This window comes from Balaenoptera musculus, chromosome 1 (assembly GCF_009873245.2).
Source record: "Balaenoptera musculus isolate JJ_BM4_2016_0621 chromosome 1, mBalMus1.pri.v3, whole genome shotgun sequence".
Classification (NCBI taxonomy): domain Eukaryota; kingdom Metazoa; phylum Chordata; class Mammalia; order Artiodactyla; family Balaenopteridae; genus Balaenoptera; species Balaenoptera musculus.
This window is the reverse complement of record NC_045785.1, coordinates 50,865,999-50,893,088: the sequence shown is the minus strand read 5'-3', so window position 1 is coordinate 50,893,088 and position 27,090 is coordinate 50,865,999. Positions and strand designations below refer to the sequence as shown.

Here is a 27,090-nt window from a genome sequence, read left to right as displayed (position 1 = left end):
AGAGGTCAGAAGGCTGAAACCAGTTTCACTGGGCTGAAGTCAAGGTGCGGGCAGGACTGGCCCCTACTTGAGGCTTTAGGACAGAATCCACTGATTGACTTTTCCAGTATCTAGAGGCTGCCTGTACTCCCTGACGCAGGGCCCCTTCCTCTGTCTTCAAAGCCATCAATATAGCATCTTTTCTGCCACCATCCTCACATCTTCTCTTTATGACTTTCTTGCCTCCCTCTTATAAAGACTCTTGTGATTATATTGAGCCCACTGGGATAATCCAGGATAATCTTCCCATATCAATATCGTTAATTCACTGTATCTACAGAGTCCCTTCTGCCGTGTAACATTCACTGGTTCTAGAGATTAAGACATGGACATCTTTGTGGGTCATTATTCAGCCTACCACAGGGGAGGAAAATAGAGGCAATACTTCATAGAGTGTAGGAATAACATTAACTCAGAATTGATGTATGAGTTCATTGATGAGACAATTAGAAATAAAGATAGAGGTTTAACAGTATTTGGCTTAAGGGCTTTGGAAAGCCCAAATACTGCCTTCTCATGATCTAGTCTCTGTCCTCTGCCCATATCTGAGGGAGGTACACACAAAAGGAAGAATAAGTGTTGTTTCATTATTAGTTGGACCAGTGCCCAGTTACCTACCCCTTCCCCCAGCTCCCAGTGCAGAACACAAGTAAATCTGTGTCCGTTGCCAGAGATTAGCCTCAAATGGGACGGACATTCGCCTTCCTCCCTCATCACCATGTCATCCGCTTTTTAATATTACTATAGGAAAGAAGCAGGAAAAAAGCAAAATGGGATGTATATCCTTTACCATAGTAACACCTCTGGTTAACACACATCACTGCATCGGTGTCATTATCTTTGACTCATCAGATTATTCATTCGTTCTCCTGGAGTTGGCAGAAATGTGGATGTCTTTCCAACTCCACTCGTGTTTCACCTTATTGGCATAACATTAATAGAAGCATTGATTACTCCTCAGAGGGGGAGACGCCACTTGCTATATGGTGTGCAGGTGTGGGACCACAGAGGGAGGAATGTTGATGCATTGAAGCTTCTGGAGGAATGTGGCAAAGATGCTGGAGTGCCATGAGGAATGGCTGTTGGAATCAGAGAAGTTTAGCCTAAAAAGGAAAAGATTAACAGGGGATATGAGAATTATTGTACTTTAGAGAAATTCAGTTATTCTTTCTGGTATCAGTACAAACATTTGTTGAGAATTTGCTCTGTGTCCTTTCCATCTCGCATAATTCATAATGCCATCTTAAGGGGTGAGTACTGTTATTTCTATTTTGTGGAATAGGATATAAGCACAGAAAGGTTTATTAACTTGCTCAAGTCGTACAGATAGTGAATGGTGTGACTAATATTGGAACCCAAGGCTGTTTTTCCAGTGTAATACTAGATTCTCCCAAATTATGGGTGTAAAAAAATTAGTTGTGTTGTTTCATCCACCAAAGCTAATAAAAGCTTCCAGCACTTGGGGCAGGAGGACTGTAGTGATGTTGCAGTAATAAGCCTCTGCCTCCTGAGATGACCAAAGGGAAAGTCATTTCTCCTGGGCGCTCTCCTTCCATGTTTTCTCTAGGATGAGGGCCCCTGTGTTGTGGCATCTAAGAACCATCTGAATAAACCAATAATCATTGTGCTTTCTAGCATAAGGGCAGTGCTACTTCAAGTTTCCACGAAGAAAACCTCATCTACAGCACCCTGGACCTCTTCTTTGCTGGAACGGAGACAACTTCGACGACCCTGCGCTGGGGTCTGCTCTACATGGCCCTCTATCCCGAAATCCAAGGTGAGCATGTCAGTGGATGGGCCTGGGCCAGGTCAGAATGGCGCCCCCTGGAACACACTGTCCCAAGGTGGGACCAGAAGATAGCACGATAGGATGGAGAGATAGGTAGGACAGTTACTGGGCCAGGTGGACTTGAGAACGGGAACCTTCTTCGGTTTTTCTGTGAGGATTGTGATGGGTCCATGTAACACAACTATAACAGAGAGTCCCAGCCCTCAGGAAACACGCAGTCCAGTGGGGAAAACAGTGAAGTCCACCGACATTGTGGTGAGTTCCAGGAAAGAGTTCCATTCCACTCACGTGTGAAATCTGGTCGCAGCCTTCCCTCCTTTTAAGTGATGTCTTCCGTTGCCCTGTGGACAATGTTCATACTGCTTAATCTGGTATATCATGCCCTCTGCTGTGCCTCTTTCTGCCTGTCCAGCCTCGACTCTACCCACCCTGCATGGGGGCGTCATTAAGTCACATGTCACTTAATTTCACCGTCCTTATTTGTACTTCTGGGCCGTCACACCTTCTCTTCCCTAGAAGAATAATACCAAAATGTGTTTCCCTAATTTCTCTACACGGTAAACCCCTAGCTATGCTTGAAGAGTTTACTCAACCACAGCCCCTCTAAGATGTTTCCCCACACTTCTGGGAAAATACTAGCATTTCCTTCCTTTAGAGATTGCCTAATTGCACCTCCATTACTTTGCTTACCACACATTATTTATATATCTTCCCCACAGACTGTAATCCTTTCGAGGACAGTGATTGTTACAATCATTTTTCATTTTCTAGGCCCCAGAACGGTTTAAGCACATGAAGGATAAAAACTGTTGGGATACAGTTTTGCAAACTGTGGGTAAAAGTTTATTAACAGGACATAAAGTCAATTTAGTGGATCGAGACTAACTTTCTTCCCTAAATTAAAAAAAATAGATTAGGGAAATCAGAGTGCTTTCTGTGTATTAAGGATAAGGCTTTTTTTTGGTGAAACTTTCTTTCCTTATATATATGAATAAATGTCTGTTTTATATGTGTATATATTTATGTTTATGTGTCCTGAGTCATGCACTTGCAAAATGCACTTGTAACTGTGAATTACAGGGTTTTCTTTAAATTTGTTTCTTTATTTATTTTTAAATTCTCTGTGTTTTTATTTATCAGATACTTTTTTTCATAAATTTATTTTATTTATTTATTTATTTATTTTTGGCTGCATTGGGTCTTCTTTGCTGTGCACGGGCTTTCTCCAGTTGCGGAGAGCGGGGGCTACTCTTCCTTGCGGTGCTCAGGCTTCTTGTTGCGGTGGCTTCGCTTGTTGTGGAGCATGGGCTCTAGGCACGCGGGGTTCAGTAGTTGTGGTGCGTGGGCTCAATAGTTGTGGCTTGCGGGCTCTAGAGCACAGGCTCAGTAGTTGTGGTGCACGGGCTTAGTTGCTCCGTGGCATGTGGGATCTTCCCGGATCAAGGATTGAACCCGTGTCCCCTGCACTGGCAGGTGGATTCTTAACCACTACACCACCAAGGAAGTCCTTTTTAAATTTAAAAGCCACCTAGTTAGCGTATTGATATAGCTTCCCTATTAGAGGCTCCAAAATAACAATGGCTTAAAATGGCATAAAAAGTGGATGCAACCCAAGTTTCTATCGTTGGATGAATGGATAAGCAAAATGTGGAATGCAATGGAATATTAATCAGCCTTAAAAAGAAAACATTCTGACACATGCTACAACATGGATGAACCTTGAAGACATTATGCTAAACTAAGTAATCCAGTCCAAAAAGGCATATTCTGTGTGATTCTATTCATATGAGGTATCTAGAGTGGTTGAATTCATAGAAAGCAAAAGTAAAATGGTGGTTGTCAGAGCCTGGGGAAAGTGCAAAATGGCATCCTCTTCAATGGATATAGAGTTTCAGTTTTGCAAGATAAAAATTTCTGGAGATTGGTTGCACAACAATGTGAATATACTTAACATTATTAAACTGTACACTTAAAATGATTAAGATAGTAAATTATATATTATGTTTATTTTGCCACAATTTTAAAAGTTTTTAAATGTTCACTTAAAAAAAAGGAGTTTTATTTTTCTTTCAAATGAGAAACTCTAAGCTGGACTCTGCAGAACCCTTTGGGGGTCCAAGCTCTTTCCATTGTGTTGCTCTGCTGTATCTAGAATGGTGCCCTTGTTGGCACTGTCAAAGATGGCTCACCTCTAAGGTTGCCTTTCCACCAGTAGGAAGGGAAGAAGGAGGAGGAAGCACACACCCTTCCTTTAAGGGCCTCTTCCAAGTATTAAACATCCCCTCTACTTACATTCTGTTGGCCAGAACTTAGTCACAGGGGAATCTGGGAAATGTAGTCTTTAGCTGTGCAACCAGGTATCCAGCTAAAATATCTATTTTTGTAGAAAAAGAAGAAAACAGGTATTGGGGCACAATTAATGGGATTTTTTTTCATTTGTTGGTTGCTTCCCTAAATCAGTTCATGTAAATCTCAAAACATCCTAAAGCGGAAGTGGATTTATCCTAACAAATAAGAAGAACAAACTGAGGCTCAAAGAATTTCAGTAACGTGCAGCAGGAATGTTGTAGAGCAAGAGTTTGCCTCCAAATTTGTCTCACGCCAGGGCCCACTTTCCACTCACATACCTCCCTGAGGAGCTAGTCTAGAGAGCCTACGATAACTTTAGCCATTTTGATCCTGGTTATTCCATTCCTTAACTTAACGAGGCTCAAGGAAAGTTATGGAATAATAGAATAATAGAACCTCCTCTGCTTTTCCAGAAAAAGTCCAAGCTGAGATCGACAGGGTGCTTGGCCAGTCACAGCAGCCGAGCACGGCAGCTCGAGAGTCCATGCCCTACACCAATGCTGTCATCCACGAGGTGCAGAGAATGGGAAACATCATCCCCATGAATGTGCCCAGAGAGGTGACAATGGACACCACCCTGGGTGGATACCACCTGCCCAAGGTAATTAGGGGCTCATTCACAGCCTCAGATCTCCAAGTTCATAATTGTAAATGGTGGGAATCTCAATTGGAAAAGTAACATGTGTTCTTGTCCTAGAGAATCACTTAAATAGGGAGAGAGATATATTATGCCTGATGAAATACTAGTTTTGTTCCCTGGGTATGATCTTAGAAAATTAGTTCAACTGGATGTTAATAGGTGTTACGGAGGGGAAGGGGGATTCCTAGGTCAACTGTGTTTAGGCAAAGCCTGTATCCTTCTTACAGGATAGGGACCTGCCAGACTTACTTTAGAAAATTCTGCTTCATAATCCTGAGTTATAGAATGTTGAAATATGAAGGGACATTTGAGACCTCCTGGGCCAACATCACATTGATGCTGGTGTTTCTAACATAATATCCCCACTGGTATTTTTCCAGCTTTGACTTACAGCCCCTTGATGGGACTGTCTCACAAGGGAAAGCAATCCAATTGTGTGCAGTATTAAATATCAGAAAAGGAGAGAAAGGAACCAATGCTTTTTAAATAGGATTATGTTCCATGGACTATATAGGTTATTTAAAATGTCTTAGCCAGTCTTCAGAATACTTCTGTTATCCTCATTTTATAAGTTTGGAAGCCGAGGCTCAGAGAGTAATTAATCTTGCATAAGATCTCTCAGCTACAGTGGCAAGAGTTGGGTTCCAGGAACAGAACTGTTCTGATTCCCAGGCTCATCTTTTTTGTACTACACCATGTTCTCTCCACAGGAGTTGCTTTACTTTGACTTTAAAAGAGTCTCCCTGAAATATTCCTTAGTGGGTCCCTCTTAAATTCCCGGTCCTCACAGAGGAAATTCTGCTCTCAGTCTGCCCACCACTCTTAGGATCTCAGCAGGCAGCTCTCCTGTGCCCCCTAGTGTCTTCTCTGCACACTGCACATTTACAGTTCTTTCCTTTCTCCACCTTGGTGGACCTCTTTGGATCCATTAGATCCAGTTTGTCTAAGTTGCTCTGTTTGTTGTACCTGGGGATGATCTCAAGGCAAAGCCAGAGGAGCTTCCGCATTGGACACCCCTTAGTCACCATCCCTGCAGAGCCAGGAAAAGCAGCTATTCCTGCAGCAATTGCATTTACTATTTTCTTGCTGATTGATCATCTTGTGGGTGAAGGCTGAGGTAAATTATCTCACAGGTGATCTTTGCATTTTTATAGCAATTCATTTAGCTCCAGGGGATCATCCCAGCTCAACAGACTTGTTCTAACATTGATTTTTAATATTGACTGGAATTATCATCCTGGGAACTGCGAGATCCCTTTGACTATACATTGTAGAGGCTAGGAGTCATAACTGATGTCAAACATCCTAATTCAAATCATCGTTCTACTTCCTCCCACCCTGTGACTTTGGGCATCTTATTCAACCTCTCAGAGCTTCAAATTCTTTATCTGTAAAAGTGCATTTAAATCCACCTCACAGGTGAACATGTAATGAGGTCATGCATGTATAATATTTAACCTTGTGCTGACTATAGAAAGTGCTCAAAATAGCAGTTATTATTCTTTATTAATTCATCAGATGTTCATTAAGCGCCTAAAACGTTCAGGGCTCAGAAAACAACCCAGAGGAAAATAATCATGCAAGTTTATAAGTACAAACCATGGTAACTGCCCAAAGGAAAAAACTCACTGGCTTTTAGAAAGATGCAAGCTAGCTGCCATGAGGAGTGGGAGCCAGAGCAGGCAGAGAAGACTTCCCAAAGGAAGTGATGTTTGAGCTGAGGATTAAAGGATGATTAAGAGTTAACTCGATGACAGAGTGGGGAGGAAGGACATTTCAGGCAATGTGAACAGCATGTAAAAAAGGCACAGAAATGAGTGGGAACATGTGGCATGTTTGAGAAACTGAAGGAAGCTTGATATAGTGGGAGTGCAGGCAGAAGGAGGGTCGCTCAGACAGGGAGCAGGTGATGCGTCCTTAATCTAAGAGTGATGGGAGCTACTGAAGAGTATCTCTCAGGTTCCAGGTGTGGTGGGTGGACGGGTGTGGAATGATTAAATCATGTTTAAAGCTAACTCTGCTTTCAGTGTGTGGAGCACATTGAAGGGGAAGAGAGGAATGGGCATAGTTAGGGCTATTATAGGAGTATAACCAAGCCAGGTGGTCGCCTGGACCAGAGGGCAGTGGTGGACATAAAATGGAGGTGACAGAATCAAGAGAAATTTCAAGTACAGTTGACCAGCCTAGCTTAAGGACTGGATGAAGGCAGAATGAGGGAAAGGGAGGCACTAAGGAGGACTCCTGGGTTTCTTGTTATGTATCTGGAAGGACAGTGGTTCCTTTCACTGGGCGACCTCATTCTATTATTAAACTCTCTGTAGAACGGACTAGACATTGGAGGGAAGAGAGTGGGAGATGTCACATTTTTCTCTTATTGATGCATACATGTTCCCTCCCAAATTATACACTGACAAGTCCCTGCAGAGATCCATTCTGCAGTCAGTAGTCACACTTCCCCAGGTAAAATTCCCAGCAGACAATTCCAGTCCATCATGGTAAGCTGTCCCATGGCAAAGAGCAGGGTCCTAGGGGTTGGGCTCAGAGGGAGCGGATTGGGGAGGCTGAGGGAGTTTAGGGTGCTATCAGCCTTGGTGTGGGAGCCAGGGGGACTGCCACCCCTCTGCATATGTGTGTTGTGTGGGTCAAGTCTTACCTGAGTCCTTGCTGCCTTCTCCAGGGGACCATGGTCCTGACCAACCTGACTGCACTGCACAGGGACCCCGCAGAGTGGGCCACCCCCGACATGTTCAATCCGGAGCATTTTCTGGAGGATGGACGGTTTAAGAAAAGGGAAGCCTTTCTGCCTTTCTCAGTAGGTGAGTAGCAAGAAATAAGAGTGTGGGAACCCAGACTCTCAGCCCTTCCCTACTCTTCTCCCTGGTATGCTTTGCTTTAGTTGGAATGTCTCCAGGTTCAACAGGAAGAAATAACTCACAACCTAAAAGTTGAGAATGTTTTATTCGAGGCATTACTGAGGACTCTACCCTGGGAAGGCAGCCTCTCAGATAGCTCTTAGGGACTGTTCCCAAAAGATAAGGAAGAATGAGGATATATAGGAGTTTTTGCTGGAAAAAAAACCATGTAGTCAAACATCGAAAGATTACTGCTAGTCACAAAAAAAAAAACAAAAAAACCCAGACATCTCAAGTTTATGATTTTAGTGCCTTTCTTTTTATGGGAAGATGCAAGAGTTTGGGCTCATTGAAATTATTCCTTTATATGCATCCTAACACTCTAGGGCCAGTATCCTCTTTTTCTCCATCCTGAATTCCACTCAGAGCACACCACTGGGGGCAGCTGCAGTGACTGATGGCTCATGGAGGGCAACCTTCACTGTTTAACTGGAATTGCAAGCAACAGTTTTCAGTCCACACCAGCATGACTCACTCTTTTTTTTTTTTTTTTAAAGCATGTTTTGTTTGTTTGTCTGTTTGTTTGTTTATTTATTTTTAGCTGCATTGGGTCTTCGTTGCTGCATGTGGGCTTTCTCTAGTTGGCGGTGAGCGGGGGCTACTCTTCCTTGCGGTGCACGGGCTTCTCATTGCGGTGGCGTCTCTTGCTGCAGAGCATGGGCTCTAGGCACGTGGGCTTCAGTAGCTGTGGCACGTGGGCTCAGTAGTTGCGGCTCGCAGGCTCTAGAGCGCAGGCTCAGTAGTTGTGGCGCACAGGCTTAGTCGCTCCGCGGCATGTGGGATCTTCCCAGACCAGGGCTCGAACCCGTGTCCCCTGCATTGGCAGGCGGATTCTTAACCACTGTGCCACCAGGGAAGTCCCAGCATGACTCACTCTTGCTGTTGGTTGCAACTCAGGATTCCCTGGGTGGAGCGTCACCAGGACTCATGCCCTTACTTCCTAAGTCCTGGCTTGACTCTGATGGAGATTTCAGCTTCACGTTCTGCCGTCCCCCAGAACACTGGAACAAGAGCTCAGACCCTGCCTGTCTCCCAGAGAGAAGGTTGAACACTTGCCTTCTTTATAGAGTTTTAAATGTTCCAAGATCTTTTTAGGGCAACCCATTCACACAGAACTAGAGCCAATTGCTAAGAAGAGGCTGGGGGCGGGGCAAGGAAAAGGGCTACTTGCTTCTCATTATGGGCATCGCAAGTGACTCTAAGTGCCACAGGCTTAACTAGATGAGATTCTACTCTATAACAGGTCCCTGAAGAGGTCCTTTTGCTGTTTCAACTTCTAATGACCCTTTAAAAACCTAATTAATACATTTACATGGTATACAACTTGAAATGTACAAAAGAAGATGCAGTGAAAACTCTCATTCCAAGCCAGCCAGTTCCAAAAGGGTGTTTTAATTTATAACAATGTAAAATTAGTGAGAAAAATTTTAGTATATTCCATGTATTGAGTTAGGTATGTTGCAGAGATCAGTTCAACTAATTTCCCAATTTCTTAATTTTATAAATATTTCCTGAGCATCTATCATGTGTCAGGCATTCAGCCCTGAGGATATGACAATGAATGAAGTAGAAAAAAATATCTCTTAAGGAGCATGTGTTCTAGTGTAAACTTACAAGTTTCAGATTCCTATTATCACCACATTAGAGATAAGCCCTGAAGCTTGGCGGGGCCATTTATAGCATCTAAAAAGCTATAAAGCTCACAAGGCAGAGCTAGAACTCAGTGTTAACCAGGTTTATCAAACACTAAAGCCTGTGCTCTTCCTAGCAGTGTCTCCTAAAAAAGGTAACTATGCTACACTGAGTTGACACTCAGAAATTCATGATAGGTTTCTTATCATTAAATTAAATATAGATTGATTTGCTGAGACAGTATCATTTTGTTGATCATGCCACTAAAGTACAGAAAGGGAGGCCCTTGAATTTGAACCCATGTATGCGTGATCCGGAGCCCAGATTTTCCTGCTATAGGACACTGTCCTGAGTGTATCTGGACTGATTGTGATTAGATCTTCTGTGTCTTTCTTCCTCTGGTTTTATGCCACTTTTCCTCAAGTTGGACAAGTCACTTCCTAACATGAAAGCAGACACGAGATATGGGAATACTTTCCAGTCTTCCTGTCTACAAGAGCTTCAGGTTTCCTATTATAGTGCAGAGTTTCACCTGTGTATTTTAAGTATTATAATTATTCTTGACTCACTGTTTTTTTTTTGCTATTGAGAGTTATAACACACCCTTTTAATTACAGGTTTCATTTGCAAGCAAATTATCTCATTTAATCCTTACAGCAACCCAGTTATTAATAGTTAGACAGGCAATCGATCAGTATGCCGTTTCTTAATGTAAGGAAACTAAGAATAAGAGAGAATTGTTTCTTATTCAAGATCACGTGCCCAAAGAATTGGCAGAACAGGGCCTAAGACTCAAGTTCCCTTGTTCTCATCTAGTGCTCCTTCTTGCATAATTACAATGTAACTCATTTCCCCACTTAAAGGCCCTTCCATTTTAAGATTCAGCAAGTTCATATCATATGTATCAATTATTACATTGCTGCATAACAAAGGTGGAAAACTCAGTGACTTAAAACAATAAGTGTGTATTATTGCTCACGAGTCTGCAGTTGCGCTGGGAGCTCAACTGATCTTAGCTGGCCTCTCTGGCCTTTTTGGGAGGTCAGCTGGCTGAAGGTGGATCTAGGATGACCTCAGCTGGGACAATGGGGCTCTTTTCCAAGTTTCATCCTCCAGCAAGCTAGCCCGGCTGGGGCTGGTGTTCATGTGGAAGATAAAGACCCCAAGAGGGAGAACAGGAAGCACACAATGCCTCCTAAGGCCCAGGCTGGGAACTGGCAACCATCACTCCCCCCTGCATTCTGTTGCCAGTGCAAGTCATAAGGTGAGACCCGGTGCAAGGGGAAGGGAAAATAGCACAATTTTTATGGGAAGAGCTATGAAATCACATTGCAAATGATGGGGGTACAGGGAGAGAGGGGAAATTGGAGCCATTTTTGCAAGCAGTTGGTCTCACTATCTGTCTTTCTGCCTGAGAAGAATGAAATTCTTAGAAGGCAAGCAATTTGGGGATTCCCTCAGCTGTAACAGAATGAGGCCTAGCTAAACAGTTTTCAAGAGATAGAAACCTGAAAGATGCACTGACTTAAGAAGTCAACACCACTGTCTGACTTTCCCCCGCCTTACTCCCGGCTTTGGTGCACAGCTGCTTTGCCTCATTCTTGATCCAGCACTTTCTAAAAACAGCCTCCCTCAAGGGATGGGGTGTGGAAAGCTCCTGCCCTTCTCTTGCAAAAGATGATCAGGTGTGGAATTAGGATACGTACATAATCAGGACAAATAGCAAAGCTATTACTGCAAATTTATATTTTCTTTTCCTCATTTCAGTTTTTCCCACTTGATCCAACAAAGCAGCAGACTGCTTCATGAAAGGCAAGAGGCTGAGTCCTCATTTTTCAAAAAAATGTTTAAAAAGTCACTGGATCATAGGAAGGTTTGGAAGAACTTTTCCCAAAAACCCTAGGTCAGTGTTCTCATTTTACTAATGAGGTAATTGACCTGGTTAGTTAGTGGGAGCCTCAAGGAGAAGGTCCATGTTTCCCGTGGTCCAGGATGAAGCTTTGAAATCAAGTAGCCCTTGTTTTCATAATTTTAAAAGCAAATTCATATCTCCTGTCTTACTGGTATCCTTGCCCAGCCACATAATGTAGTTAGGAGAGAGATTATCTCATATGTTTGACAAGTTTGACACGTTTAGGTCTGTAAGAATAAAGGGTTTTCTCATAGCCCAGAGCTGGTTACTGGCAGAACCTGTACTTTAACCCTGGTTCCTGACTCTCTAGGTCCAGTTTTGTCACAATATCTGGATTCTTCTAGGAAAATCTTGGGTATTTACAATACATCTGATCTGGTACTATTTTAACAGATTTCCTCATTGTACTATTTGTGATGGGTAAAGAGGTAAGGATGAAGGGAACAGAGATAAATAGGCACACGCTGGTGGGAAACAGGCACAAAACAATATAAATACGATATAATTCTGAAGCATATTTCAACTTACTGAACACTTTTGCAGATACTCTCTAATTTTATTTCCTCAACAGCTCATTACAGGCAAGGACAAAATAGAGGCATGCGTATATTAACTATTTCCAAGAAAGTTTCATGACGTGGGGAAACACAAAGTAGTAAAAGCAGCGCACAGAATTAGCTACAGAGAGTAATCCCAGTGATGGTGTGCTGGAGAATCCTTACAAGGACCATGAGGAAATATGTCAAAATGTTAACAGGGGTTCTGCCTGATTATGAGATCTTTTATTGTGTTTATACTTTTCACAATTCTTTTTCTTTTTGTAGTGAATATATATTACTTAGGGAGAAAATAAGTTATTAAAACACCCACAAGAGGGCTGGTGGTAGAGACGAGCGTGGGGTGCTGTTACACAAGTCGGGCGAGGAGCACCTTCATGAGGGGGAGGGCGTGGCGGAAACCCGGAACAGGTGAAGCACAGGTGGGATGAGATGGTGTCTGCCTGCGCAGGTAGCCACGGCAGAGAGATTTCCAGTCATTAAGGAGGGAAACGGGAAAAAGAGAAAAGGTGCCTCATACTTGAGAAACCTTGCTCTGATGTTTACTTGCTTATACTTTTCAACAATTTTCTTTTAAGAATTGAGAAAAATTACCTAGAATTTTGTTCTTTGTCTGCTTTTGTCATTATTGTTTGCTAATGGATTTTTGAAAGGCCTTAGGCTAGACTTCACTTGCTAGATCAACCCAGGCCTCTGACTTCTTTCATATACACCCTGTGCCTCACCTGTGCCTCATCTGCCTCATCCCTGAAGGCATCGGAGTGTGTGATTGTGGATTTAGCTCGCTGGGCTTTGGTTAACTCAGGTGGCTTCGATCAAGTAAGCCGAGTACATAAAGCCCCAGGGCCTAGCAGGCCCTCCGTTTGCTCAGGTTTCACAAGACGTGGTAGAAGGTTTCAGTCCTTGCTGGGCACAGACGCCGCCCGAACAGGTAACTCACCTTATATTTTTGTCTTTCAGGTAAGCGGATGTGCCTTGGAGAACAGTTGGCGAGAACTGAGTTGTTTATTTTCTTTACTTCCCTTGTGCAAAAATTTACCTTCAGGCCTCCAAACAATGAGAAGCTGAGTCTGAACTTCAGAATGAGCCTGACCATCTCTCCCGTCAGCCACCGCCTCTGTGCCGTTCCTCGGGCATGAAGTTGTCGGGGAGGGAGAGGGGAAGGAAAGCAGGAAGAATGGCCATGTCCCCCCGAGGCAGGAGCGCCTGCTCGGCAGTGAGGGAACAGCATGCAGTGCCTCTGAGGACGGGTCATAGGAACTGGACTCAGAGGAAACAGGATCCCAACCCCAGCTTTGCCATCTCCAGTGGAGCCTTGAGCAAATCAGGTATGTTGTGAGTGATTTGCCTCTCCAGCCAGGAAGTGAAAAGAGAATAGTGATTCCTTCTCTAAAGGAAGAACTGCTGTAAAAACCAGAGTGATTTGGAAACCATAAAGCACATCATAAAAGTCATAGCTGTGATCTGCCTCCTTCCTGCTTCCTTCCTTAGCCGGGACTTGCTGCTGGCCTGTTGAGAAGGCCCGGGTCGGAGTGCTGCGAAATGGTAGATAAGAGAAGTCGGGCCCTGGGGCAGCCACAGAGGTCAGCTAGAAAGGCCCTCACACTTGGTAGCACTGGGCAAGCTCATCCTGTTTCTGCCTCCGAATGGCCCCTGGGAAGTCAGCAGGGCAGGTAGGATTCCTGATTTATAGGCAGGTTTCTATGGAGAAGAAATTTCTCTCATTTACCTAAGGATACACTCCTTGGCCTTGGACCCCAGGACCAAGAAGAATGTGACCACTTTAACCAAACCTGGAAAGCAGGTTTGGGGGAAACAAATGTGGAAATATTTTCTGCCTTCAAGGTGCCTCCTAACCTTAAATCCCCTCTCAGGCATTATTTATTCGCAAGCCATTTCATACTGGATTTGACAATGTGGTGGGTGTGATCATTTCTCACAAGTTGATGTCGGCTTTCGGTTGGCAAGTATTCCCTGCCTAAACACAACAGCTGAGCCTTGGTAGAATATTTTATAGCAGAAACGAGAAATGCCAGAATCCTGCTCAACCCTCCTTCATGTGGTCATTGAGGGGAGAAAATGGCATCAACTGGAAGGCCAGGTACCCCTGATAGTCCATGGGGTTTTGATGCCAACCCCCATGCAGACAAACACAAACACACCTGGTAAACAGGCCTAAACCATACAGAAGGTCTTTTTTTCTAAGGTGGTTAGACTTAAGTAATTTAAATAGCTCAGAACAAAACGGGCCATGAGAACCTGGGGCTTTTCATTCCTGTTGCTTGGGATTCAGAGAAAAGCCAATTCAGTGAAGACCATTAGAAAGGGAAACAGGGAGGGAGGAGAGAGAGAATTAGAATGAGGTGGGGTGGGGGAGGGAAGAAGCAAGAGAGAAAATTGGTGGTCGGAGGGTGGCAGGCAAGAGAGAGACAGAGACTGAGTCTCGCTGGTGCTCGCCTGAGTCTGTCTGAGAGAGCCGAGAGTATGTCTGGATGCAGTGGTAACCTTTCCTAATATGTAGGAGTTAGATTTGGTCCTTCCTGGCTGCTAGAAGAACAGAAAGGGAGAACCAAAGCCACCCACCAGAGGGTACTTTCTTTGTAACCTCCTGGAAAGTTGCATCTCGAGAAAACAAACCAAATGATATTTCTAGAATAAAACCAATCAAACCAGGCCTTGAACTTCCAGAACACCTGAGATCTTGTCTTCCACTTCTTTTTTTCCCCTCAGTCAGATCATCCACCTAGAAGACTGAGAAACTGGCCAAAAGACTTTCCATTATGTGCTCAGTCTCCTCAACTGTTAAATGAAGGACTTTGTTGAGTCATCTCTGAATTCCATTCCTGCACCGCTGTTCATTTTCCATGATTCTAAGTGGGCAGGCATTTACCTACTCCCTGTGGAATCAATGGAAAACCCCTGGATACTCATCCTGACCTAATAGATGCAATGGGACCCAGAGCCAAGTAGAGTGTGACCACAATTAACCAGAAAGCTTGGGGACACATGACTGAGAGTAGCTGACTTTTCTGGCCATGTAAAATGTCTCCTTCTCTCCCCAAAGCTCATTGGAGAAACTCTAAAATGTGAATTCTCTTCCTGTCCAAGCATGACACAGAGATTTTGTTTTCTTCACTTTTGTAACTCTCTTGTTCCTGGTCCATTTTGGAAGCTCCTGCTCCCCTTTCCCTCTTCCTTTGTATCTGTGTCTGACACATAGGAGGCCCCCAAATCCGCCAGGGCCCTCCATGTGCATTGCCCTTGAGGGGGTCATGCTTTTCCTCTACCTAATGTCTCTCTCCCAGTCTTGGGCATCTGCAAATTCAGCTCCTTTTATCCCATATTACCAGTGCAGGCAGTCCTCTTGCTAGGATCCAAGATGACCCCAAGCTGGCTGTGCAACAGGGTCCACAATATGTCACATTATGACAAAGATGACATTATGTGGAGGTCCCTCCCCAAAGAGCCCTCTCAAGAGAGCCACTGCAGTCGCCCTCACTGAGCCTATTGCCTATAGGAAGTTTCAAACCTCCATGTGGCACTCGTTCTTGTACTCCAGGAACTCCACACAGCACAGGTAAATCCCTCTTGGCTTGAAGCCTCCTCCCTGGTGAGGGGTAACTATGTCCCTCCCTCCTTTGTGGGAGATGGGTGGGAAGTAAGGAGGACCCTTCTGTTAAAGAAAACCAGAGCTGAACAGCAGTAAAGTGGCAAAACCAGATTTCATTCACCAGTATTGCAATAGAAGGAGAGAGTCTTCAGTATAGAATTGGGCTCAATTCTGCATAGAGCAGGGACAAGTGGGGCTTTACAGCCAAGAAGCAGGGTGGGGTCAGTGGATGGAAAAGGACAAGGTTAAACTGACTCCACAGGAGTCTGGCTGAAGGCGGGCCCCGGTGATCAGATATTGAGGGTAAGGGTTTCCCTCTAATCTGGCTGAGCAAGAATCTTGCTGCAACTTGCAAGCCCGACAAGGACAGTCACCAAGGTCAACGCCTAGAGAGTTTAGAGCAGCCTGACTAAAGTTTACTCCAGGAGAGTCCTTTCCTCACCTTACCACCTATTATATACCCTCTTTCCAGGCAGTGGGCTACAGGGTTACAAAAGCTGTTTCCACGTACCCGTGGCAGGGCCCGTACAGGGTCCCAGTGCCTTACTTTAGCCCTGGGGCCTCACCAGCACTTGGCAGGGACCACTTGACTGGCAGCAACTGGGACTCCAGCTGAAACTGAGAAAGAAAGAAGCCCTTTTTCACATTCCTTTACAAATGTGCTATCCGGGCCACAATCAGACCGTGATAAATGCTATTTCTCTTTTTATGTTGAATGAAAGTGTAGATGAATGACACAGGACTCCTCAGGACATTGCTGTCTCCCAAGGTCAGCACTGTGAATAGCAGGAACAGGCCAGGACTATAAATGTAGCAGAAATTGGACCAATGCTGTACAGCTGTGACATACTTTACAAGGGATTCTTTGCCTGGTTTTAACTTTTACTCTATCACATGTATTCCCTGGTGTTTCTGCCATTAAGTCTCTGAAAGTAAAGTTCCAAATATATTTGTAATGGAAGATGAGCCTTCATTTTATTCTGATTAGCTTTGGATGAAGAGTCCACAATAATTCTTTTTTTTTTTTCCTATTCATTATGAGTGTTTTGTTCTCTGGCTGTTTTGTAGATTTTTTTCTCTTATCATTACTCCTTAGCAGTTTCATTATAAAGTGTCTTCATAGAATTTTCTTTTTGTTTATCCTAGTTGCAGTTCATTGACGTTACTGGATCAATGACTTTAATATTTTGAGAACATTTGGATACCTTTTGGTCTTCAAATTATTTTTCAATAAATAAATAAATAATTTCTTCAATTATTATTTATGAACTCACATCTTGCCCCCATATACATAGGATTCAGTTGCACATATGTTAGACCCCTTGATATTGACTTACTGGATCCTGAAGTTATGTTAATTTTTTTCAGCCTCTTTTCCCTCTGTACTTCGGTTTGGATAAATTCCATTGCCCTGTCTTTTTTTTTTTTTAATTGAAGTATAGCTGATTTACAATGTTGTGTTAATTTCTGCTGCACAGCAAAGTGATTCAGTTATATCTATATATATATTTTTCACGTTCTTTTCCATTATGATTTATTACAGGACATTGAATATAGTTTCCCTGTGCTATACAGTAGGACCTTGTTGTTTATCCATTCTATATATAATAGATTGCATCTGCTAATCCCAAATTCCCAATCCATCCCTTCCCTACCTGCCCTCCCCCTTGGCAACCACAAGTCTGTTCTCTATATCTGTGAGTCTGCCTCTGTTTTGTAGATAATTTCATTTGGTCATATTTTAGATTCCATGTATAAGTGATATCATATGCTATTTGTCTTTCTCTGACTTAAGTCACTTAATATGATAATCTCTAGGTCCATCCATGTAGCTGCAAATGGCATTATTTCACTCTTTTTTGTGGCTGGGTAGGATTCCATTGTACATATATATACCACATCTTTTTTATCCATCCAGCTGTTGATGAACATTTAGGTTGCTTCCATGTCTCAACTATTGTACATAGTGCTGCTATGAACATAGAAGTGCATATATCTTTTCGAATTATACTTTTGTTTTTTGTTTTTTTTTAATTTTTAATTTATTTATTTATTATTTATTTTTGGCTGTGTTGGGTCTTCGTTTCTGTGAGGGCTTTCTCTAGTTGCGGCAAGCGGGGGCCGCTCTTCATTGTGGTGCACGGCCCTCTCACTATCGTGGCCTCTCGTTGCGGAGCACAGGCTCCAGACGTGCAGGCTCAGTAGTTGTGGCTCACGGGCCTAATTGCTCCACGGCATGTGGGATCTTCCCAGACCAGGACTCGAACCCGTGTCCCCTGCATTAGCAGGCAGATTCTCAACCCCTGCGCCACCAGGGAAGCCCCGAATTATAGTTTTGCCAGGATATATGCCCAGAAGTGGGATTGCTGGATCATTTACTTTTAGTTTTTGAGGAACCTCCATGTTGGAGGTTGCACCAATTTACAGTCCAACCAACACTGTAGGAGGGTTCCCTTTTCTCCACACCCTCTCTAGCATTCATTTGTAGACTTTTTGATGATGGCCATTCTGACGGGTGTGAGGTGACACCTCATTGTACTTTTGATTTGCATTTCTCTAATAATTAGTGGTGTTGAGCATCTTTTCATGTGCCTAGTGACCATCTGTATGTCTTCTTTGGAAAAATGTCTATTTAGGTCTTCTGCACATTTTTTGATTGACTTGTTTGTTTTTTTGTTGTTGAGTTGTAAGAGCTGTTTGTATATTTTGGAAATTAAGTGCTTGTTGGTGGCATCATTTGCAAATATTTTCTCCCATTCAGTATGTGTTTGTTTTGTTTATGGTTTCCTTTGCTGTACAGAAGCTTGTAAGTTTGATTAGGTCCTATTTGTTTAGTTTTGGTTTTATTTCTATTGCCTTGGGAGACTGAGCTAAGAAAACATTGGTACAATTTATGTCAGAGAATGTTTTGCCCATGATCTCTTGTAGGAGTCTTATGGTGTCATATCTTATGTTAAAGTCTTTAAGCCATTTTGAGGTTATTTTTGTGTATGGTGTGAGGGTGTATTCTAACTTCATTGATTTACATACAGCTGTCCAACTTTCCCAGCAATAATTGCTGAAGAGACTGTCTTTTTCCCATTTTATATTCTTGCCTCCTTTGTCAAAGATTAATTGACTGTAGCTGTGTGGGTTTTTTTCTGGGCTCTCTATTTTGTTCCATTGATCCGTATGTCTGTTTTTGTGCCAAGACCACACTGTTTTCATCACTGTAGCTTTGTAGTATTGTCTGAAGTCTGAGAGGGTTATGCCTCCTGCTTTGTTCATTTTCCTCAGGATTTCTTTGGCAATACTGGGTCTTTCATGGTTCCATATAAATTTTAGGATTATTTGTTCTGGTTCTGTGAAAACATGAGTAATTTGATAGGGATCTCATTGAATCTGTAGATTGCTTTGGGTAGTATGGCCATTTTAACAATGTTAATTCTTCCAATCCAAGAGCATGGGATTTCTTTCCATTTCTTTGAATCATCTTCAATTTCCTTTATTAATGTTTTGTAGTTCTCAGCATATAAGTCTTTCACCTCCTTGGTGAGGCTTATTCCTAAGTCTTTTTTTTTTTGGGATGCAATTTTAAAAGGGGTTGTTTGTTTACATCCCCTTTCTGGATGCAATTTTAAAAGAGATTGTTTGTTTACATCCCCTTTCTGATACTGCATTGTTCGTGTAAAGAAATGCAACCAATTTCTGTATGTTAATCTTGTTTCCTGCTACCTTGCTGAATTCGTTGATTAGATCTAGAAGTTTTTGTGTGGAGTCTTTAGGGTTTCAACATATAGTATCATGTCATCTGCATATAATGACAGTTTACCTCTTCCTTCCACTTTGGATACCTTTTATTTCTTTTTCTTGTCTGATTGCTGTGGCTAGGATTTCCAATACCATGTTGAATAGAAAGGGTGAGAGTAGATATCCTTGTCTTGTTCCAGATTTTAGCAGGAAGGCTTTCAGCTTTTCACTGTTGAGTACTATATTGGCTCTGGGCTTGTCATAAATAACTTTTATTATGTTGTGATATGTTCCTTTTAATCCCACTTTGGTAAACATTTTTATCATGAATGGGTGTTGAATTTTATCAAATGCTGTTTCTGCATCTATGGAGATGATCACGTGGTTCTTGGCTTTTCTTTTGTTGACATGGTCTATCGCATTGATTGATTTGCAAATGTTAAACCATCCTTGTGACCCTGGAATGAATCCAGCTTGGTCATGGTGCATGATCTTTTTTATGTATTGTTGGATTTGGTTTGCTGATATTTTGCTGAGAATTTTTGCAGCTATATTCATCAAAGATATTGGCCTGTAATTTTATTTTTTGGTAGTGTCTTTGGTTTTAGTATCAGGGTGTTGGGGGCTTCCTAGAATGTCTTTGGGACTATTTCCTCCTCCTCAATCTTTTGGAAGAGTTGGAGAAGGATCAGTGTACGTTCTTCTTTTTATGTTTGCTAGAATTTATCTGTGAAGCCATCTGGTCCTGGACTTTTGTTTGTAGGAAGTTGGTTTTTTTTGTTTTTTGTTTTTCTTACAGATTCTGTTTCACTTCTAGTGATTGATCTGTTCAAATAATCTATAACTTCTTGATTCACTTTTGGTGGGCTGTGTGTTTCTAGAAAGTTGTCCATTTCTTTAAGGTTGTCCTATTTGTTGACATATAATTATTCATAGTATTTGCTTATGGTTTTTGTATTTCTGCAATATTGGTTGTAATTTCTCCTCTCTCATTTCTTATTTTGTTTATTTGGGTCCTCTCTCTTTTCTTCTTCGTGAGCCTGGCCAGAGATTTGTCAATTTTGTTTGCCCTATTAAAGAACCAGCTCTTGGTTTTACTGATTTTTATATTAATTTTTTAATCTCTATTTTATTTCCTCTCTGAACTTTATTATTTCCTTCCTTCTGCTGACTTTAGTTTTTGTTCTTTTTTTCTAATTCTTTTAGGTGGTGGGTTAGGTGGTTTAACTGAGATTTTACTTGTTTCTTAAAGAAGGCTTGTATCTCTATGAACTTCCCTCTAAGAACTGCTTTTGCTGAATCCTATAGATTTTGTATGGTTGTGATATCATTGTCATTTGTCTCAAGATTTTTTTTTTCCTCTTTGATTTCATCATTGACCCATTGGGTTTTTAGTAGCATGTTATTTAGTCTCCATGTGATTGTTTTTTTCTTGTTTCTTTTTCTGTGGTTGATTTCTAGTTTCACACAATTGTGGTCAAAAAAGATACTTGAAATAATTTCTATACTCTTAAATTTGTTGAGGCTTGTTTTGTGCCCTAGTATGTAGTCAATCCTAGAGAATGTTCCATGTGCACTTGAAAAGAAATGTGTATTCTGTTTTGGGGTGTTTTTTATTTTTTTGGATATAATGTCCTGAAAATGTCAATTAAGTCTAACTGTTCTATTGTATCATTTAGAATCTCTGTTGCCTTATTGATTTTCTGTCTAGAAGATCTGTCTATTGATGTAAGTGGGGTGTTAAAGTCTCCTACTATTATTGTATTCCTGTCAATTTCTCCTTTTATGTCTGTAAGTATTTGTTTTACATATTTAGGTGCTTCTATATTGGGTGCATAATGTTGATGAGTGTAATATCCTCTTCTTGTATTGATCCTTTTATCATTATATAGTGTCCTTCTTTATCTTTCTTTAGAGCTTTTGTTTTAAACTCTATTTTGTCTGATATGAGTAATGCTACCCCTGCTTTCTTGTCACTTCTCTTTGCATGAAATATCTTTTTCCATCCCCTCACTTTCAATATATGTGTGTCCTTTGCCCTCAAGTGGATCTCTTTTAGGCAGCATATTGTAGCTTCTTTTTTTTGTTTTTTGTTTTGTTTTGTTTTTTTAATCCAATCTGCCAGTTTGTCTTTTGATTGGGGCATTTAGTCCATTGACCATTAAGGTAATTATTGATAGGTATGTATTTATTTCTGTTTTAATCCTTGTTTTCCTGTTGCTTTTCTATTTCTTATATGATCCTTTTTCTTTTTGTTTTTCCTTTTGTAGTTTGAAGATTTTCTTTTGTGTTATGCTTGTGTTCTCTTCTTTTTGGTTTTTGTGAATCCAGTGTGTTTTTGATTTGTGGTTACCCTGTTTTTCAAGTATGTTAACCCCTTCCTATATCTGCTTGCTTTAGACTAGTAGTCATATAGGCTCAAACATATTCTGAAAAAAAAAGTCTATGTTTTCTTACTCCCCTCCCCCGCATTTTATTATTTTGATGTGCTCTTTTACATCTTCATGTTTTACCTTTTGCTGTTCATTGTGGTTATCATCGCTTTCACAGAATTTTTTAAATTTTTATTGTTCTTAAATTGATGCACTGGCTTATTTAAGTGATTTACTTTCCAATTGTGATTTTTCTCTTTCCTGTAGATTCTTGCTTCTTTTCTATTTAGAGAAGACCTTTCAATATTCCTTTTGGGACAGATTTAGTAGTGCTGTATTCTTTTAGTTTTTGCTTGTCTGAGAATTCTTTATCTCTCCTTCTATTCTAAATGATAATCTTGCTGGGTAGACTATCCTAGGTTGCAGATTTTTCCCTTTCAGAATTTTGAATATATCTAGGTACTCCCTTCTGGCCTGCAATATTTCTGTAGAGAAATCAACTGATAGCCTTATGGGGGTTCCCTTGTAATTAACTCTTTTCTTGCTGCCTTTAGAATCTTCTCTTTATCTTTAATTTTTGCCATTGTAATTATGATATGTCTTGGTGTAGTTCTGTTTGGGTTCATCTTGTTTGGGGCCCTCTGTGCTTCCTGTACCTGGATATCTGTTTCCTTCTTTAGGTTTGAGAAGTTTTCAGCCATAATTTCTTCAAATATATTTTTGATCTCCTTTTCTCTTTCTTCTCCTTCTGGAATCCCTATTATGCAAGGGTTCCTATTATCCCATGGGTCCCTTTTATTGCTTTCATTTTTTTTTCTTTTCAATTTGGCTTTTTGTCTTCTGCTCTGATTGGGTGATTTTGATTATCCTACCTTCCAGATCACTTATTCATTCTTCTGCATCATTCAATCTGCTATTTATTCCCTTAAGCTCAGCTTTCGTCTTGGCAAATGAATTTTCTAATTTTTCTTGGTTCCTCTTTATTGTTTCTAGTTCATTTTACAGTAATCTGCATTTCTATCAGTAGCCCTTCCTAATTCCTTCAATATTCTCATTATCTCCTTTTTGAACTCGATGTCTATTAGACTGAAGAGGTCTCTTTCATTGTTTGTTCTTTCAGGGGAATTCTCTTGATTTTTTAAATTGGGAGTGGTTCCTCTGCTTCTTCATTTTACTTACATTTCTCTTACTTTATGAATTTAGGAGAAACAATTATCTATTGTAGTCTTGGAGGGCTGTTTTTTTGTGGAAGGACCCCTGTGTAGCTTGCATGGGTTTAATATTTTTGGTGCAAGGGCTGTTTTAGTATTTATGCCTGCCGCCTCTTTCCTCAGTGTGTGCTGGCCATTATCCCCTTGATGGGGGTATGACTGGTGTTGTGGTGACCAGAGCCTGCACTGGATGTTGAATGGGGCCTCCTCTTTGCTCTGTGGTTCTCAGGGTCTGCTCCCTAGTTGTTGGAGTAGAAGCCCTAGATCCATTTCTAAGCTGCAGTATTAAGTAGGCAGGATTGGAGTGCCCCCTCTGGAAGAGGAGCCACTGATTATTCCTTTGCTGGAGCTGTCCACCAGGGAGTGCACTCTATGGTGTCATCTGTCACCCATTGTGTAGGCTTACAAAGTATACTGTTGTTCACACTACCCTTGGCCCTGCCTCCACTGTGGGAATGCAGGCAGTCATCCCCGGTGTCCTTCAGGCTCTGTGTTCACAAAGCCACCAGCATAGATCCATAAGTACCCATCCACTGAAATCAGGTACCAGGACTGCTGTAGTTGCATGCCTGGTCCTACCATGGAAGCTATGGAAGCAGCCCAAACCTTGGTCCCGCTTTCATGTGCATGTGCTCACAAAGACTATAGCTGCTAAGGCCGGACCAGTCCCAGCCACAGGAGTACCCATTGTCCACTCTGATGTCCTGCAGGTGCTGAGTTTACAAAGCCAGTCATGGTGGTGTGGATCACACAGCTGTGGGGAGAGAGCTCTGCTTTCAGCCCCACATCCACATGCGGGCAGCCCTCTGGCACTGGTGCTTGCATGCTCCCAGAGCTTGTAGAGGCAGCTCCGAGAAAGGGGCTGCTATGGCAGGCCCCACCTCTCCCTTCACACACGCATTAACAGTGGGGTGTCAGTGGCAGTGCATGGTGGCTGTGAGCACACCAAGAGTGAGGCTGCTATGGTGGACCCCACTCTTCCCTTCATATGCCTCTTAATGGTGCTTTGCTTCTATGGTGGGCTGGGCTTCTTCTGCAGACGCCCCTGGTTGCAGCCCATGCCACACTCCAGCCCCTTCAGGCTGTCTCCACACAGCTAACCCCAGTCCTCTCCCTGGGTCTGTCCTCTGAAGCTTGTTTCAGCACTCAGCCCCTGCATGTACTAGCAGGCACACTTCTTAGGCTGGGGACTGCAGCAAAGTAGCATGGATCCTCTGTGCTGTTCTCTCTCTGTTCAACCTGAGACAAACAGGCTGCTTGCACTCTCCTCCAAGCCTCTGAATTTCCCTTTCCATCCTGGCTGATCTCTCTGGTAAGGGGGTTTCCCAGGGTGTGGGAACCTTTCCTCTTTCACAGCTCCATCCCAGAGGCACAGGTCCTGTCCTGCTTCTATCTTTTACTTTTTCCCCTTTCATCCTACCCAGTTATGAGGGAGATCTTCCTTGCATTTCTGGGCATCTGAGATTTTCTATCAGTGTTCAGTAGGTATTCTGTGAGAATTGTTGCACCTGTAGATGTATTTTTGATGTATTTGTGGGAGGAGTTGAGCTCCACGTCCTTCTATTGTGCCATCTTGATTCTTGCTCCTATTGCCCTGTCTTTAAGTTCCTTTTTTAAAAATTTTCATTGGAGTATAGTTGATTTTCAATGTTTATTAGTTTCAGGTATACAGCAAAGTGAATCAGTTGTACATATATCCACTCTTTTTTAGATTTTAGATTCTTTTCCTATATAGGCCATTATGAGTATTGAGTTGAGCTCCCTGTCCTATACAGTAGGTCCTTATTAGTTATCTCTTTTATATATATGGTAATGTGTATATGTCAATCCCAATCTCCCAATTTATCCATCCCCCCCTTACCCCCTGGTAACCATAAGTTTGTTTTCTATATCTGTAATTCTATTTCTGTTTTGCAGATAAGTTCATTTGTACCCTTTTTTTAAATTCCACATATAAATGATATCATATATTTGTCTTTCTCTGTCTGACTTACTTCATTCAGTATGACAATCTCTAGGTCCATCCATGTTGCTACAGATGGCATTATTTCATTCTTTTTTATGGCCGAGTAATATTCCATTGTATATATGTACCACATCTTCTTTATCCATTCATCTGTTGATGGACACTTAGGTTGCTTCCATGTCTTGGCTATTGTAAATAGTGCTGCAGTCAACATTGGGGTGCCTGTATCTTTGCAAATCATGGTTTTCTCTGGATATATGCCCAGGAGTGGGATTGCTGGATCATATGGTAGCTCTATGTTTAGTTTTATAAGGAACCTCCATACTATTCTCCATAGTGGCTGTACCAATTTACATTCCCACTAACACTGTAGGATGGTTCCCTTTTCTCCACACCCTCTCCAGCATTTATCGTTTGTAGACTTTTTGATGATGGCCATTCTGACCTGCCTGAGGTGACACCTCATTGTACTTCTGATTTGCATTTCTCTAATAATTAGCAATATTCAGCATCTTTTAATGTGCTTATTGACAATCTTATGTCTTCTCTGGAGAAATGTCTATTTAGGTCTTCTGCCCCTTTTTTAATTGGGTTGTTTGTTTTTTGATATTAAGCTGCATGAGCTGTTTTTAGATTTTGGAAATTAATCCCTTGCCTGTTGCATCCTTTGCAAATATTTTCTCCCATTCTATGGGTTGTCTTTTTGTTTATGGTATCCATTGCTGTGCAGAAGCTTTTAGGTTTAATTAAGTCCCATTCGTCTATTTTTTTTTTAATTTTCGTTGCTCTAGGAGGTGGGTCCAAAAAGATATTCCTGTCATGTATGTCAAAGGGTGTTCTGCCTATGCTATATTGTAAGAGTTTTATAGTATCCAGTCTTACATTTAGGACTTTACTCCATTTTTTTTCTTTTTCTTTTTTTTTATTGAAGTATGGTTGATTTATAATGTTGTGCCAATCTGCTGTGTGAGTCACAGCAGAGTGACTCAGTTATACACATATATACATATTTTTAGGTCTTTAATCCATTTTGAGATTATTTTTGTATATGGTGTTAGAGAATGTTCTAATTCATTCTTTTACATGTAGTGGTCCAGTTTTCTCAGCACTACTAATTGAAGAGACTCTCTTTTCTCTATTGTATATTCTTGCCTCCTTTGTTGTAGATTAATTGACCATAAGTGTGTGGGTTTATTTCTGGGCCTTCTATCCTGTTCCAATGATCTGTAAGTCTTCTTTGTGCCGGTACCATACTGTTCTGATTACTGTAGTTTTATACTATAGCCTGAAGTCAGGGAACCTGATTCCTCCAGCTCCATTCTTCTTTCTGAAGATTGCTTTGGCTATTCAGGATGTTCTGTGTTTCCACAGGAATTTTAAGATCTGTTTGTTCTAGATCTGAAAAAAAATACCATTGTTAATTTCATAGGGGTTGCCTGGAATCTATAGATGCAAATTTACCGAATTTATTGATGAACCCAAGTAATTTTTTGGTAGCATCTTTAGGATTTTCTATGTATAGTATCATGTCATCTGCAAACAGCGACAGTTTTACTTCTTTTCTTTTTTTTTTTTTTCAGCACTTTGTTCCTTTTTATTGTTGAATAGTGTTCCATTTTATGGATATAATACATATCTACCAGATGATGGATATTTATTGGGATTGTTTCTGGTTTGGGGGTATTAAGAAGTGTCTCATATGTTTTGTACATCATCTGTTAGTCCTTTGTCCATCATCCTTTGTATTCATCTGTTCTTGATTCTTTTTTTTTTTCACACACACACACTGTATTTTATTTTTACAAGAGATAAATAGACTGACACCAAGCATTGTACATGGATGACCACAACAAAAGCAACAATGATTGCAATTACCAAACACGAAACACACTCATATTATGTCATAATATTGACATTCAGTCCAGTAATCCTCCACTGTAACAGCTCCTTTACTTTGCAGTGAAAATTGATTTCTATATTCTTTGCCTCTGAGTCCTTGTGGGATTTTTTTTTTTAATTCAAACAGAAAGTCACAAAAATTATAATCATCTTCATCAGTTCACTCAGTCCCATGTAATTAATTTTTTTTATCTTGATCTTTTGTTAACACTTTTATGAGTTCATCAGTTTTTCATTAGAATTCTGAAAATGCTTATTCATTCAGTTCAGCAGTACAGTTACCAGAAACGTGTATTTGTCAGAGTCTTTTCTATGAATTCCTTGAAGATGAAACCCTTTTATAGGAACATATTTGCAAAAGCATCAGAGTACACCCAGAACTGTCTGTAAATGACAAAAGACTTAAAAATGACCATGGTTAAAGGTTTGATGAAAGTTCATAATAGTGCAATTGACAAGGAAATTTAGTTTTT

The 27,090-nt window shown here is 41.4% G+C and overlaps 1 protein-coding gene across 3 annotated transcripts in view; it reads left to right on the top strand.

The window, feature by feature from the left end:
* The window catches only part of LOC118895900 (cytochrome P450 2J2), a 130,766-nt gene that overhangs the window by 17,432 nt on the left and 86,244 nt on the right, over positions 1-27,090 (top strand). Inside the window, exons 6-9 of one of the 3 annotated variants that reach the window (XR_005020050.1) lie at positions 1,675-1,816; positions 4,591-4,778; positions 7,495-7,633; positions 12,791-13,158. Coding sequence is in view for 2 of the 3 variants with exons in the window: in XM_036853464.1 (XP_036709359.1) it covers positions 1,675-1,816; positions 4,591-4,778; positions 7,495-7,633; positions 12,791-12,969 (648 nt within the window). In the remaining variant the exon portion in view is untranslated. Of the gene's footprint in view, positions 1-1,674; positions 1,817-4,590; positions 4,779-7,494; positions 7,634-12,790; positions 13,285-27,090 lie in introns of those variants that run through there. The other 2 variants (XM_036853464.1, XM_036853468.1) reach the window with 2 other exon arrangements.